The sequence below is a fragment of the Argentina silus genome (assembly GCF_951799395.1).
Source record: "Argentina silus genome assembly, chromosome: 18".
Lineage (NCBI taxonomy): Eukaryota > Metazoa > Chordata > Actinopteri > Argentiniformes > Argentinidae > Argentina > Argentina silus.
This window is the reverse complement of record NC_139672.1, coordinates 14,754,661-14,769,660: the sequence shown is the minus strand read 5'-3', so window position 1 is coordinate 14,769,660 and position 15,000 is coordinate 14,754,661. Positions and strand designations below refer to the sequence as shown.

Below are 15,000 nucleotides of genomic sequence, written 5' to 3'. Positions count from 1 at the left end.
TCCACAAGATGTTGGAAACATTCCTTTAAGATTCTGGTCCATGATGACATGATTGCATCATGCAATTCCTGCAGATTTTTCAGGTGCACTTTCAAGCTGTGAATCTCCCGTTCTACCACATCCCAAAGGTGCTCTATTGGATTCTGATCCGGGGACTGGGAAGGCCACTGAAGAACACTGAACTGTTCATGAAACCAGTTTGAGAGGACTTTTGCTTTGTGCCATGGTGCATTATCATGCTGAAAGTAGCCATTAGAAGATGGGTAAATTGTAGCCATGAAGGGATGCACATGGTCAGCAACAATACTCAAATAGGCTGTGGCATTCAAGCGATGATTGATTGGTATTAACGGGCCCAAAGTGTGCCAAGAAAACATTCCCCACACCATTATACCACCTCCACCATGAGAAGGTGTACAGGTGTTCCTAATAAAGTGCTCCGTCAGTGTATATATAATATAATATAATATTTAACTCCTTACAGTACAGACCACCTCTGATACATGCAGTAGCTTTAGATATGTACAGTATACTAGTTATCTTACTCCACTTATTGTTTGACTGATATTTGAATTGTTATTTATTTGAATTTATTTGATTTCTATCCTTATATTCACTGTTCTGTTGAGAGGAGAGGTAGCTTGTCAGCATGCAAGATGGCTGCCGTAGGAAACAGGAAGGGTGGACATCATATATTCCTGTATTGTAAATACTAACTGGGATGCTTGGGGCGGCCCGACTCTGACGTCCCCCCATTGAAGTAGAGATTTGAAACGGTCAAGGTAAGGGTCATGGTTATGGTAAGGTATAAGTAAGGGTTATGGTTATGGTATGAGTAAGGGTTATGGTTATGGTTATGGTAAGGGATGAGTAAGGGTTATGGTTATGGTAAGGGATGAGTAAGGGTTAAGGTTAAGGTTAGGGTTGGAGCTTGGGGTAGGGTAGGGTAGGGTAGGGTAGGGTAGGGTAGGGTAGGGTCGTCCCTAGGATCCTACTTGGCTAATCTATCATTCAGGTATTGCTCACAGTCACTCCTCATGTCGACGTCTGCTGACTGCCTCATGGACTGAATGGCCTGTTATTGTGTCTACCAGTGGAGGCTCCATTCAGTTCCATTCCATGCATTACAATGAACCCGTCCTCCAATTTCTACCTCCCCCAGCCTCCCCCGGTGTCGACATACGGTTACATAAAATTCATGTGGTCAAAATGAGATTTAGCTACAAAAAGAATCGGTTGGTTATCCTGGTTACCATTTCTGCCTAGCATGACTTACGAGAAAGCACGTGTTAACCAGACCTAAAAGTAGACACTGGCACACACACACACACGCACACGCACACACACACACACACACACACACACACACACACAGCCCTGAGAGACGTAATATTTTCCTGTGTTGCAGCTTGGCTGCTCTCTGAACAAACACCAACTGTATGACCCCTCAGGGGGAATGCAAGGTAACGGTTGCAGCACTATAGATAGACCTCCATTGATTCTACTTATTCTAGAACAATAACACTAACACAACACAGCTAAACAGCCAGGGGATGTCTCAACATTACTGACAGTGAAGCGACCAGGCAAGAGGGTTCTTTCTAATGAATTCGTCCATCCAGAGTTGTTCCGCATATCTTTGTATGAGTCCCTATCTTATATCTTTATGTATAAGTCCTTTTCTACTTCTCCATAGTGTTTCCACAGAACAGAACAAACCAAGAACAACTTAGTATTGTCATGGAAAAGAGAAGAAGAAGTGACTAAAAATCCCAAGACATAACAATTACAAGGAGTTGAATGAGAGGAAACGTGAGTTCAGCTGGCTGGCTGGCAGAGAGAGAGAGAGAGAGAGAGAGAGAGAAGGAAACATCTTGAGCAGAGGACAGGGGGAGGCTGCGAGGTTGCAGGACAGCACGGAGGACGGAGGCCCCGCGCTCCATTTGTATATTTGCAAAGCCGACTGCTTCCTGCTATTCATGTTGGCAGGGGAGCGGGAAGGGAGGGCATGAATCATGAATCCTCATAAACCCTCGGCCAACATGCAAATCCAACGCCTGAGTCAGACACTCTCACATTTCCTCTACAGATATCAGTTATGATAGGGAGAAAACCCAGCCGCTCCCAGCCCCAGGCCCCCAGACCTCCCTGAGGCTCCACACAAACACACACTGTACTGTACAGCAGGGGAGGCTGGCGAAGGTGGACATCTGAGGGCGGGCTCCTAGTCATGCACGGAACGGAATGAGGCACGGTATCCAACACACGCTTACAGGCATAGGGTTGACTCATCCATTCCAGCTAAAACATACAGTCATATCACTTCCAGCCCACAGGAGATACAGCAGAGTGACCTGAATCCACCACGGGAGGCTGGTGGGGGTAGAAATCGGAGGACGTGCTCATTGTCATGCATGGCACGGAATGAGGAATGGAATATCAAACACAATTCCTCATTTCGTTCCATGTACAATGTTCCATGTACAATGAGCCCGTCCTCCGATTTCTACCTCCCCCAGCCTCACCTGATGAGTTCTGTACACAATACAGTCATTAAGGATTAGAGCGCTCCTTTCATGGTGAGCAAACTTCATCTTTAGGGAGTCGCCCCAGGCGGGTCCTCTGGCTTTACTTTGAGGTAGTTTAGAGGTAATCTCACTCTCTCACACGGCAGATTTTGAGTCTGGCTCGCAAGAAAAGTTATTTTATGACTTCTAGCACATGACTTCTAGTTTTATGACATGTTTTACCTTAGTGAACTTGTAGAAGTAAACAAAAAGTCCGAAGAATATAGTAAGACAGCTTGCATTCCTCATTCTATTCCAAGCATCACAATGAGCCTGTCCTCCGATTTCAGCCTCCACCAGCCTCCACTGCTGTACACTCACTCACTCACTCCCACACATTAAGTGCATAACGGAATGTCCTTTATACGGCGAACGCCTTGTCATCATTATAAATAAGAATTTGTTCTTACTTGACTTAACCTTCTGTACATGTAGAAATATGTTAAATGAACAAAGGTTAAATTAAATGTGGATAGCATAACATTCTCCATCACACACAGACGAGGGGAGGCTGATAAAAGGGAGAAATCGGAGGACGGCCTCATTGTAATGCATGGAATGGTATGAGGAGTGTGTCCTCCTCTGATTTCTACCTCCACCAGCCTCCACACACACAGAGAGTGTGTGTTTTGTGGACTCACCCATCCAGACTTCCCCAAACTGTCCGGCTCCTAGCTTCTTCACCATCTTGATGGACTCTTTAGAGATCTCCCAGGCGTCTTTGTCCCAGGGCTTCTGGGCCTTGGGCTTCTCACACGCCCTCTCCAGCTTCCGACACAGACCGTCCGGTTGCTCTGGGGGTGGTGAAGACACACGCACACACACACGCACGGAGGCACGCACGTGCACACACACAAACACACGTGGAGGCACGCACGTGCACACACACACACACACACACACACACGGACGCACGCACACACACACGCACACACAGGGAGGCACGCACACACACACACACACACAGAGGGAGAGAGAGAGACAGAGAGAGAGAGGGACAATATTGAGCAATGGCAGAGGTGTCTTACTATATTCTTAAGACTTGAGACTTCTACAAGTTCACTAAGGTAAAACATGTCACAATACATGTACTAGAAGTCCTAAAATAACTTTTCTTGCGAGCCAGACTCAAAATCTGCCGTGTGAGAGAGTGAGATTACCTCTAAACTACCTCAAAGTAAAGCCAGAGGACCCGCCTGGGGCGACTCCCTAAAGATGAAGTTTGCTCACCATGAAAGGAGCGCTCTAATCCTTAATGACTGTATTGTGTACAGAACTCATCAGGTGAGGCTGGGGGAGGTAGACATTGGAGGACGGGCTCATTGTAATGCATGGGACGGAATGGTTGTGTATACAACTCACTGTGGTAATGTTTGATCATGCTGCTAATATCCGTGAAGGTGATCTTGGGGGAGATGTAAAAGCCTCCATTGTCCAGAGTACGGATCTTATAATGTTTGACAGCGTCTGCTCCCTGGACGTCCACATCTCTGACAGACATGGAGTAACTGCCTGGAGGAGAGACACACACATCCCCCAATTGCACACACACACACACACACACACACACACACACACACACACACACACATATATACACACATGTGCACACACACACACACACACACACGCACACACACACACACACACACACACACACACACACACATTTAGAAATGACTCAATACTCTTAATAAAGACAAAGACACACATATTTATATATTCACATATGACAGAATAGAACAAATCAGGACCATGGTGATCCTCATCAGAGAAATAGAGAAAAATATGTCTTTATGAATCCATATATTTTGGAATGTATTCTGGGAACATACAGTACACTGTATTGCATCAGACTAATCAGGAGTTAGTAACTAAATGTTGAGCCAGAACGGCCCATAGGGGCGGGAGCCTCTCTCCTGTTTCTGCAGCATGAGGCGAGCACCAGGGTCTTGAATCTGATGCGAGCTGCTACCGGGAGCCAGGGAAGAGTGCGAAGAAGGGGGGTGACATGGGAGATTGAACACCAGACGGGCGGTACCATTCTGGATGAATTTCCTAATACTAGCTAGTTGGATGAATCTCCTAATGCTAGCTAGCTGGATGAATCTCCTAATGCTAGCTAGCTACCAATAACCCATCTCCTAAGTTCTCTGTGAGTCACATGGGGCGGACATTGATGGTCCTTTGGCGTGTGCAGGACTCTGCTGAACATGTTCTACCAGTCAGTGGTGGCCAGCGCATTGCTGTACGCGGTGGTATGCTGGGGGGGGCAGCATCATTCCCATCCCCTACATGACACTGTGGCAGAGCAGAGAAGCTCCTTAGCAACAGATTACTACAACCACAATGTACTAAGGAGCGCTACAGGAGATCTTTTCTGCCTGACTCGAGGGCAGACACTCTAACCACAAGGCCACTGAGCTGGCAGTCAGGAGTTAACTGTGGTCATGATTTTCATTTCAGAAACACTGAAATAAGAGGTGAGTTATTCTGAGTGTTTCTAAAGAGTTCCATACCCTTTGACGTCTCGCTCTCTCGTATGAGGTACGACCCGGGTTTGTTTGCCGGTGCCAGAAGTTGTCTCTCTGCGTCCTTTCTTGTAATATCCTTGAAAAACCATCTAGGGAAGAATAGGACAAATATCAGTCAAGTCACACGGTTTCGAGGTCGAATCGCGCCTCAGAAGAACGAATTACAAAGAGTCTGTTTTTGACTCTGAATAGAAAACCTTGTGGGTTTGTGAGAGAAATCATCCAACGATCGTGAGAATAACGTCACTCACTCCTCAGTCTCCATGGTGTCGGCCTGGGCGACGTAATTGGACGGAATGAAACCTTCCTTTTTGGTGGACAAAGACTTGGCCTTCCACCATTCACCGTGTCTGAAAACACATTCACAAATATGATATCAGTGTCTGAAAAAGGTTGTATTAGGATTTTGTTTGTATTTGTTTGATGTGTTGCATTGTATTGTGTTTTCGGCACTATATCTGTAATGTCTAACTGTTGTTTGTATTTGTTTGAATTGACTGCATGAGCAGCACATTGTTTTTCAGGGGGTTTATTGAGATAGAGGAATTACCAAAACGTACTACTTGTTACTACATAGCTGCCAAACAGTTTCTTAGTGAACACTGGGTAAGTACCAGCTGTAACAAGGCTGTCAAATAATGGGTTACCAGATTCTCTACTCTACAGTGTAAGATGATGGTCTTCAGCCTCCAACTGTCCAACAACATTTAATCTGTAAACAAAATGGCTGATCAAACAATGTTCCAGCTAGCGTAATGTTGACACTGCTTGTCCAGGTTTCCCTTGAATGCGAGGTTCTTGACCTACACAGGACTTCCTTGTTGAATCAAGGTCAAAGCACATGACAAACACTGGATTGGTTGGTTGTAATGTGTGGGTCCAACACACCTAGCAGTGAAAGAGAAGAACGAGGAGAGGAGAGGAGAGGAGAGGAGAGGAGAGGAGAGGAGAGGAGAGGAGAGAAGAGAAGAGAAGAGAAGAGAAGAGAAGAGAAGAGAGGAGAGGAGAGGAGAGGAGAGGAGAGGAGAGGAGAGGAGAGAAAAAAAGAGAAGAGGAGAGGAGATACTTACTCCTCTAAGACCTTGAGCTTCTCTCCCTTCTTGAAGCCAAGATCGTCTGCATGTATGGCGTCATACGGAAATATTGCAATAACTATTTTGCCAGACTTGTCTTTCTCTGTGGGAGGAAAGAGGGGAGATACTAGGAATATAGAAGATGATCTCTACAACTAATATTACAGGTAAAAAGGTGCAAAAAAGAAATGCAGAAATCTTACCTTCCATTTTCATAAACATCTGACCAGGCAGGAGACCACTAGGAGTGGAGGTATTCTGGAGGGAGGGAGGGAGGGAGGGACAGAGAGAAGAAGGGAGTGAGAGAGAGAGAGAGAGAGAGAGAGAGAGAGAGAGAGAGAGAGAGAGAGTGGGATCAAGCACTGTGTAAGAATGAAAATTAAAATATTCAACAATCACAATCTACAATAATCAACAATCTACAGTACCACAACACATTCTATGATGTAACCTATTGTCTCTCACTCAAACATCTCATCTGAAACAGTACATTAGGTGAGAACGCCTCATTCAGTGCTGAGGAAAGAACCAGAAAGTTACCACATAGGTACCAAGTATTTTCTTCATAAATACTGTGGTAAAAAACAGCTGAAACGGTGCTGCTTAATAAAGGCTTACAAAGTAGGCTAACCAGTGGCTTAGGTTCCACCTGTCTGTGTGAAGGGAAGGATACAAGGAGACAAGAAGAGGACTCTACCTTAGACTTTTGAGATGTAGCCAAACTGTTTCCCCTGACTACTCACTACACAACCAGGGGAGGCTGGTGGAGGTAGAAATCGGAGGACGGGCTCATTGCAGTGCATGGATTGGAATGAGGAACGGTATCAAACACACTCCAGTTTCTACCTTCACCCGCCTCCCCTGCGTGTGGTTGACGCTACTACTCAGGACTTACAATAAGTGGTTTAGTGGAGGTAGGGTCTCTCACATAGACAGTGGGCTCGGCCCGTCCTTGCTTGCGACCTTTGCCCTCTAGACCTCCGCCACTCAGGCCATCGTTCAGCTTGGACTTCTTACAACCCATGTTGTCTGTTAGGAGAGAGACACAGACAGTTACAGACAGACAGACAGACAGTTAAACAAACACACAGACAGACATTTAAACAAACAGACAGACAGAAAGAGAGACATTTAAACAAACAGACAGACAGACATTTAAACAAACAGACAGACAGAAAGACAGACACAGACAGACAGATAGATAGATAGATAAATACATAGATAGACAGATACATAGATAGATACATAGATAGATAGATAGATAGATAGACAGACATATCAAGAAGCTCAAACAAAGTTCATAATTCATCCACAAACATTAGCAAGCATTACTCATTTATTAACTGAAGTTTATCTTTTAACGTCCAACTCCAGAGCTCCACTTTAACAAACAGAGAGATTCATTCTTATTCAGATAAGGTAACCCTACAAGAGTATCAGCCTAAAACAGTGCATGAATATTGGATTTGGCCCAATATGTGTCTGTTTGAATAACAGCTTACGAGAGGAGTTGATCTAGTACCACTAGCATCGATGCTGCGCTGCCTGTCTGCCTACTTTAAAGTCACCTTCAAATCAAAACAAACGTGTTCGGAGCGCCCCGCGGCTATGTAGCATGTGAATGAGTGGGCTTAGGACAGCGGAGGTGTGGTGTATCAGAACAACTACGAGGCCACGTTCTCGTCACAACGCGGTCTGTGACAGCCTCTGTGGTGTCAGTTAATGCTAGCCTTCCGGCTCCAGATACTGCGCTTCAGCCAACTTCTACGAACGTTGTTGTCATAACGATGACAATGACAGAGCAGTTCTATTAGAAAGAAGCACCTAACACCTAACCACACAGACACGTTTATCTCTGCAAGGTCTGGGAACTTTTTGTAGAGACAGAGAGTCTCCTTTTGTGACAGGAGGAGGTGGTGGCTGAAGCACATTCAGGCCATGGCGGTGGTGGTTAGCAGTCAGTCAACCAGCAGGAAACGTCTAAGAGTGTAAGAGGCCCCCTGGGCAGCTCCCTACACTTCCTGTGTGTCATAGTCTAAAAACATACAGTAGAATACAAGAGAATATAATAGAAAAGTAGCTGATTGGTCCGTCTGTGAAAATAGAAATGAAAATGTATGAATCTTCTGCACTGGTCTCCCTCCCTGCCTCACTGGTCTCCCTCCCTCCCTCCCTCCCTCACTGGTCTCCCTCCCTGCCTCACTGGTCTCCCTCCCTCCCTCACTGGTCTCCCTCCCTGCCCTCACTGGTCTCCCTCCCTGCCTCACTGGTCTCCCTCCCTCCCTCCCTCCCTCACTGGTCTCCCTCCCTGCCTCACTGGTCTCCCTCCCTGCCCTCACTGGTCTCCCTCCCTCCCTCACTGGTCTCCCTCCCTCCCTCACTGGTCTCCCTCCCTGCCCTCACAGCGACCTGGTGAATTATCTGATGCTTTCAAAGTGACCATTCCCACACATACTGTATGAGCCACAACGTTATACAACAGACCAGAGGAGGCTGATGGAGGTAGAAATCAGAGGACGGGCTCATTGCAAAGCACGGAACGGAATGAGGAAGGGAACGTTCTTCATTCCGTTCCGTGCATCACAATGAGCCCGTCCTTCCGATTTCTACCTCCACCAGCCTCCCCTGTAATTGACAACATACTGGTGAATACTGTAGTGAACTGTTATAGTAAAGCCAAAACGGAGGGAGGAAAACACATGGAATAGTCATTATCTAGGTCAGCCCCAATTAGAATGGATCTTTATCAGAGACTGGCCCGACTATTGTTTTTCCTTGAGGAAACTCGACACAGTAACTGTTTCCTCAAACTTTGGACCCCTAAGAGAATATTTAACTGTTTTGTTTTCTGGCCACTTTACAGTTTAAAGGCACACTGCCTGGGTCTCCCTCTTCCCCCCCCTCCCCCTCCTCCTCCACCTCTCCCACCCTCTGTTTCATATTCAGTCAAATGGCATCATAAGCCTCGTAGAGACTGAAACTTTAACGCCCCCCCCCCCCCTGGCAGGTTAAACATCTCTCTCTGCCTCACACCCCCCCCCCCCCCCCCTCTCTCTCTCTGTTTTTCATTGTTCTCCAGTTATTCATCATCGCGGTTAACGGTTTCATGTGTTAAACGATTAGGAAAATGCATTAAGACCATTAAACAAATACACGTTACGATAAACACTATTAGCATCCAGTAAATGGTTGTGGGGCCCACCCCTTGTGATCTCACTTCTCAGAGCAAACAATAGCAAACGCGACATTGTTCAGTTCAACCCGGCTGGTTCGGAGGCTGCCTTGACACTTGGCTGCTGTATTTAGAGATGACACAGTCAGGAAGCTGATGAAGACAGAGCTCAGGCCAGATGAGACTCACAGGCAGGCTCGTCGGTTTCTGTGGCTAGCTGCCTGCAGCAAACTTCCTCTTTTGACTGGGCAGGCAGGCAGGCATCACCGAAAATACACGCAGGATTCACGTACATACTTTCACGTACCTGTCCACAGGACGTGAATAACAACCCAAGATTTATTTAAATTAAATGGCCTGGTGCTAACCTGATTATTCTTTTTTTTATTGTTATTAAATGATTCCCTTTTTTTCTTCTTTGTTAAGTTAAACTTGTAGCCTTTGCAAAATGTGTATATATATATAGCATACTCACCAGCATATAGCATGCTGACCAGCCACTTTATTAGGTACACCTGTTCAACTGCTTGTTAATGCAAATATCTAATCAGCCAATCACATGGCAGCAACTCAATGCATTTAGGCATGTAGACCTGGTCAAGACGACCTGCTGAAATTCAAACCGAGAATCAGAATGGGGAAGAAAGGGGATTTAAGTGACTTTGAACGTGGCATGGTTGTTGGTGCCAGACGGGCTGGTCTGAGTATTTCAGAAACTGCTGATCTACTGGGAATTTCACGCACAACCATCTCTAGGGTTTACAGAGAATGGTCAGAAAAAGAGAAAATATCCAGTGAGCGGCAGTTCTCTGGGCGAAAATGCCTTGTTGATGCCAGAGGTCAGAGGAGAATGGCCAGACTGGTTCAAAATGATAGAAAGGCAACAGTAACTCCAAGGTTGGTGGTGGTGGTGTAATGGTGTGGGAGATATTTTCTTGGCACACTTTGGGCCCCTTAGTACCAATTGAGCATCGTTTAAACGCCACAGCCTACCTGAGTATTGCTGCTGACCATGTCCATCTCTTTATGACCACAGTGTACCCATCTTCTAATGGCTACTTCCAGCAGGATAACGTGCCATGTCACAAAGCTCACATCATCTCAAACTGGTTTCTTGAACATGACAATGAGTTCACTGTTCTCCAATGGCCTCCACAGTCACCAGATCTCAATCTAATAGAGCACCTTTGGGATGTGGTGCAACGGGAGATTTGCATCATGGATGTGCAGCCGACAAATCTGCAGCAACTGCGTAATGCTATCATATCAATATGGACCAAAATCTCGGAGGAATGTTTCCAGCACCTTGTTGAATCTATGCCACAAAGAGTTAAGGCAGTTCTGAAGGCAAAAGGGGTCCAACCCGGTACTAGCAAGATGTAGCTAATAAAGTGGCCGATGAGTGTGTGTGTGTGTGTGTGTGTGTGTGTGTGTAGTCGCTCATTCAGCATATATATATATATATTACACACACACACACATATATAGACACACACACACACACACACACACACATATATATATATATATGTGTGTGTGTATATATGTGTGTGTGTGTATATATATATGCTGAATGAGCGACTTATTATGAGTCACCCAAGCAATTAATTCATCTTGTATGCACGCTTGGATGCGCCCACGGCGAGTGTGAGCGACTGTGAGTCCCGGACTTTTCACACCTTTAACGTTAGTGCTCTGTTGAGCGATCTGGTGTGATATAGGTGTGATATAGGGTGAGATGGCCAGGGAAATTCAATCAACTCTTGTAAAAGCAACCAGCTCAAGCAAACAGTCAGGAGTTTTTACGTTTGATGTCAACTTGTAGCTCTTCATTTTGGAAGAAATAAAACAAGTTGTAATTGTATCGCACTGTCACTCAGACACGCTAAAAAAAAAAGTAAAAAAAAACGATAAAAGTAAAAAATTTAAAACGATAAAAAAACAATTTTTTTAAAAATAATTCTAACACAATAAAAGTTGTCTTACCTGTCAAATATCAGTAGTTTGAAATCCACCTTGAAAAGACGACTTGATGTACCGCTCAACTTTCGTCGGCGTTACCCCTTATCAGAGCGGAGGTCTGGTCTGGCAGAGGCCGTTACGTTCACCGACCAGAATGAGGAACTTCACACAGGAGATGGCTGGGACTTTTTTTTACTGCAACTTCCTGGTACATTTGTCCTAAATTATTTGCATAATAACCCTCAGAGGGAACAACATCTGAAAGTCCAACGATCAGAACAGTTTGGATCGCATCAGGAAATGACTAATGTCGTGTTGAGACACAACTGTTCAGTTTTGACCGCTAGGCTGTCTGTGCAGGAATTCGCAATTGCACAAAACTTCAGCAGTCAACTTTAACAGACAGAACTTTACTGTATGACATATCTACCTTTATTGATCACATGTAGGCCTATTAATTTAGTAAAACCACACACGTTTATCAATAGTCCATTGACTGACATAGGGGCCGAAGGACAGAGGCTGGTTTTGCATAAAACATTAAATAAATGCTATAATAATGAAAACGTTTATATTGTAATCAGAGAGTATTAAGAACCTATGGAGTAATGTGTATCATATGTTTATGAAGCATAACGTAGAAAAGCTATTGATTCACAAAAAATGCGGAATCGTAAAACTCAATTGGGTGAATCAATTCTAATGAAGACTATGTCTATTTCCAGGAAAGGGGAAGACAATGGTAATGGATACGACACACTAAAACAAATGTACCGTAAAGGGGCAATGTGAAACTGTCTGTTATCGTGGCAGGAGAGTACTATTGTGATATACTTTAGTTATATTAGGAATATAAATAGGGATGTGTCTGACATGCAAGTCTGTAAGGCTGTGACGCTTTGCGATATAAAAGATGAAAGAAAGATACGTTACAGTAAGAAATACTATACTGTGTGACGCCTGTATAATACTGTAAATGATTATGAATATTATATGTATGATTATGAATGTATTATATATATATATATTATATATAATACATTCATATATATATATATATATATATATATATATGAATGTCTAGTTTGATGAGTTTACCAGGGGAGGCTGGTGGAGGTAGACGTTGGAATATGGGCCCATTGTAATGCATAGAATGAGGACATGCATTACAATGAGCCGTCCTCTGACTTCTGCATCCACCAGCCTCCCCTGGAGTCTCCGACAACTCTCTCTGCCCCTCTTAATCTTGCGATGCCAGAGGTTTGGATCAAAAGTCTGGAGTCTGGCCTGGCATGAGTGACTGGGTCTGATAGAGATCTAGAATATCAACACAGCAGCTCAGCTGGAGCTGAATCAATAGGGTTCATATGGCAGCAGTAGCGGCTGGCGGAGGCAGAAATCAGAGGATGGGCTCATTGTAATACATGGAAAGGGATACCATTCCTCCTTCCATGCATTTACAATGAGCCCGTCCTCCGATTTCTACCTCCACCAGCCTCCCCTGGCTGACCCAGAGCTAGCTACTCACAGTGATGTGTGAGTGAAGTGTTGCGTAGCATTTGAAACATGACAACAGAGCGGTGTAATTCCAGAGAAGAAGTCATCACTGACCACTACTGAATGTAAGATGGCATGGTTAGCTTTAATAGAAAAATAGAATATGCAGGATCGGTTCTTTGATTAATAAAAACAATAAAACGTGCCGTAACAAAATGGATGGACCGTCGACAAAAACCAACAACAGATATAGTAAACAACATACAATTAAAAGTACCGACGCCAAAAACCAACAACAGGAGGAGGAATACCCTTTCATAAAACAAAAGCAAAACTAGCCATCGGATTTGATCAGATTGCCAAAATAAGCAGTGATCGTCTTCAGCTTGTTGTTGAGAAAGTTCTGTTCCACTTCGACCCTCCCCCCAGGCCCGGCGAGAGAGGCAATCTGGACCGTAAGAAAAACAAAAGCAACCGTTACCATGACGACAGTCCTAAACGTTCACAGAGAGCACACACACACGCTTACGGAATTCTGTCAGCGCTGTGATATACAGTAGGCCCCAGGGCCGGTTTTAGCCTGCTATATTAGGGTGGGCTGGTAGAAATAATAGGTGGGCAACATGGGCGGTAGGCAGCCCAGAGGTTAGAGAAGTGGACAAGTAGCCTGAAGGTATGTGTACAGTATATCAGTCATATATCCATTTCATCTATCTATCCATCCATCCATCTATAACATCAGTCTCCTGTTTCCCTTGGCAAAAATTCTAACAAATTCATCCACGTCTAAGGTATTTGTTATTGATTTCTCATATGCCAAGATCACCAAATTCCTCTTTCTTTCATGGAACATGGTGCGACAATAGGGGGTTAGGACTCCTGACAGTGTGGAGAAGGAACTCTCACATGATGCTGAAGACACACCAATTACCAGGGCTGTTACATACAATTGATGCAACACAGGAAAAACGTCCTTATACTCCTGCAGGTGTTTACACACAGTGGACAGGTCTGTTTCATTTGGACATTTCTTGACCGACCAACCAACCAGGTTTTGCAACAAGAATTTCATTTTTCAGATTCAGATCATCTGCCGCAGTGCCAGCAAGCACATGCGGAGGGCGCAACAAGGTGGAATCTAGAAATGCACTCGATTTGGGTACAAGACTGTATATGGCTGTCATTAGGTCTACAGTCTTCTTGGAAAATCTGTTTTCCATTTCTGAAATGGCCCTGTCAAGGATGTTGAGCAGGGATCTTTTCAGAGACTGACAGGGGGTGATGGTGGGATCATCAGAATCTGTATGACCCACAATTGAGAGCACAACACTTTCACCAAGGTGTTAAACTAACATTTAGAACACTAATTTGCTCCAATCCATACACGAGTTAGAGCAGGTTATGCATTTGAGTGTGTGATTTTTCACGAGCAGTGGGACCGTGTGTGTGCTTTTACTTGCTTTGCCTTGCCCTGTGTGTGTGCAATCTGAGCCATCAGAGTTCATAGTTGTCATAGCAACACCCCTCCCCCTCGGCATTCTCCGAGAGACACTCTGTGCAGCGGACGGGTCTGCATCAGAACTCTTGAGTGTTTGTGCCTGAACACGGTGACAAGATGGGGTGGGCAGTGGCTGACTTTGGAGGCGGGCTGTAGACTGCCCACCCAATTAGAAGTTAGAAACGGTACGGGTATTTTCTGTGCTATTTTTCCATTGGCTGAACAAACAAATGTTTTTTCTCAACTTTTGATTGGGTTGGCAAGAAGCAGCACAGCCACCGCCGGCCTTGGTAGGCCCTGTAAGGAATGTCCATTAGAGTGTGTCCTTGTACATTTCTGCAGACACGGTACTGCTTGGTTAGCTATAAAGCTGTCAATGCTAGTCTTTACAGCAATCAGAATGTTTCTTCTAAATCAACAGTGAAGTCTCTCTCTCAGAGCACTAGCCAGTACAGGGACGTGGACCCAGCCAGTGGTGGAAATGGTTGGGAACCGACTGGAACTGGTTTACCTTGTTGTTGGTGTTAAACACTTTAATTTTTAGCATTCTATGGGCCTCATAGTTGCTAATGATGCATTCTTATGCTCTCTCAACCAACAGTGGTCTTACAACAACAACCAGGGCTGAACACAGAGACTGACTGGCCTCATTATAAAACGTATCAGTTTGCTGCACAAGCTACCACAAATCTAGTGG

The 15,000-nt window shown here is 44.8% G+C and overlaps 2 protein-coding genes across 3 annotated transcripts in view; both read right to left on the bottom strand.

Moving 5' to 3' along the window:
- Positions 1 to 11,454, bottom strand: part of lyn (LYN proto-oncogene, Src family tyrosine kinase) — a 15,762-nt gene extending 4,308 nt beyond the window's left edge. Inside the window, exons 1-8 of one of the 2 annotated variants that reach the window (XM_083690321.1) lie at positions 11,333 to 11,454; positions 7,070 to 7,203; positions 6,378 to 6,432; positions 6,172 to 6,277; positions 5,353 to 5,451; positions 5,087 to 5,190; positions 3,930 to 4,079; positions 3,209 to 3,361 (exon numbers count right to left, since the gene is read on the bottom strand). In XM_083690321.1, the coding sequence (XP_083546447.1) occupies positions 3,209 to 3,361; positions 3,930 to 4,079; positions 5,087 to 5,190; positions 5,353 to 5,451; positions 6,172 to 6,277; positions 6,378 to 6,432; positions 7,070 to 7,198 (796 nt within the window). In that variant the 5' untranslated portion in view covers positions 7,199 to 7,203; positions 11,333 to 11,454. The remainder of the gene's footprint in view (positions 1 to 3,208; positions 3,362 to 3,929; positions 4,080 to 5,086; positions 5,191 to 5,352; positions 5,452 to 6,171; positions 6,278 to 6,377; positions 6,433 to 7,069; positions 7,204 to 11,332) is intronic. The other variant, XM_083690322.1, reaches the window with a different exon arrangement.
- Positions 11,455 to 12,925: 1,471 nt separating this feature from the next.
- Positions 12,926 to 15,000, bottom strand: part of tgs1 (trimethylguanosine synthase 1) — a gene marked incomplete at its 5' end in the record, with an annotated part of 13,506 nt that continues 11,431 nt past the window's right edge. The window contains one exon of the mRNA XM_083689608.1: positions 12,926 to 13,253. Within this exon, the coding sequence (XP_083545734.1) occupies positions 13,140 to 13,253 (114 nt within the window). The 3' untranslated portion in view covers positions 12,926 to 13,139. The remainder of the gene's footprint in view (positions 13,254 to 15,000) is intronic.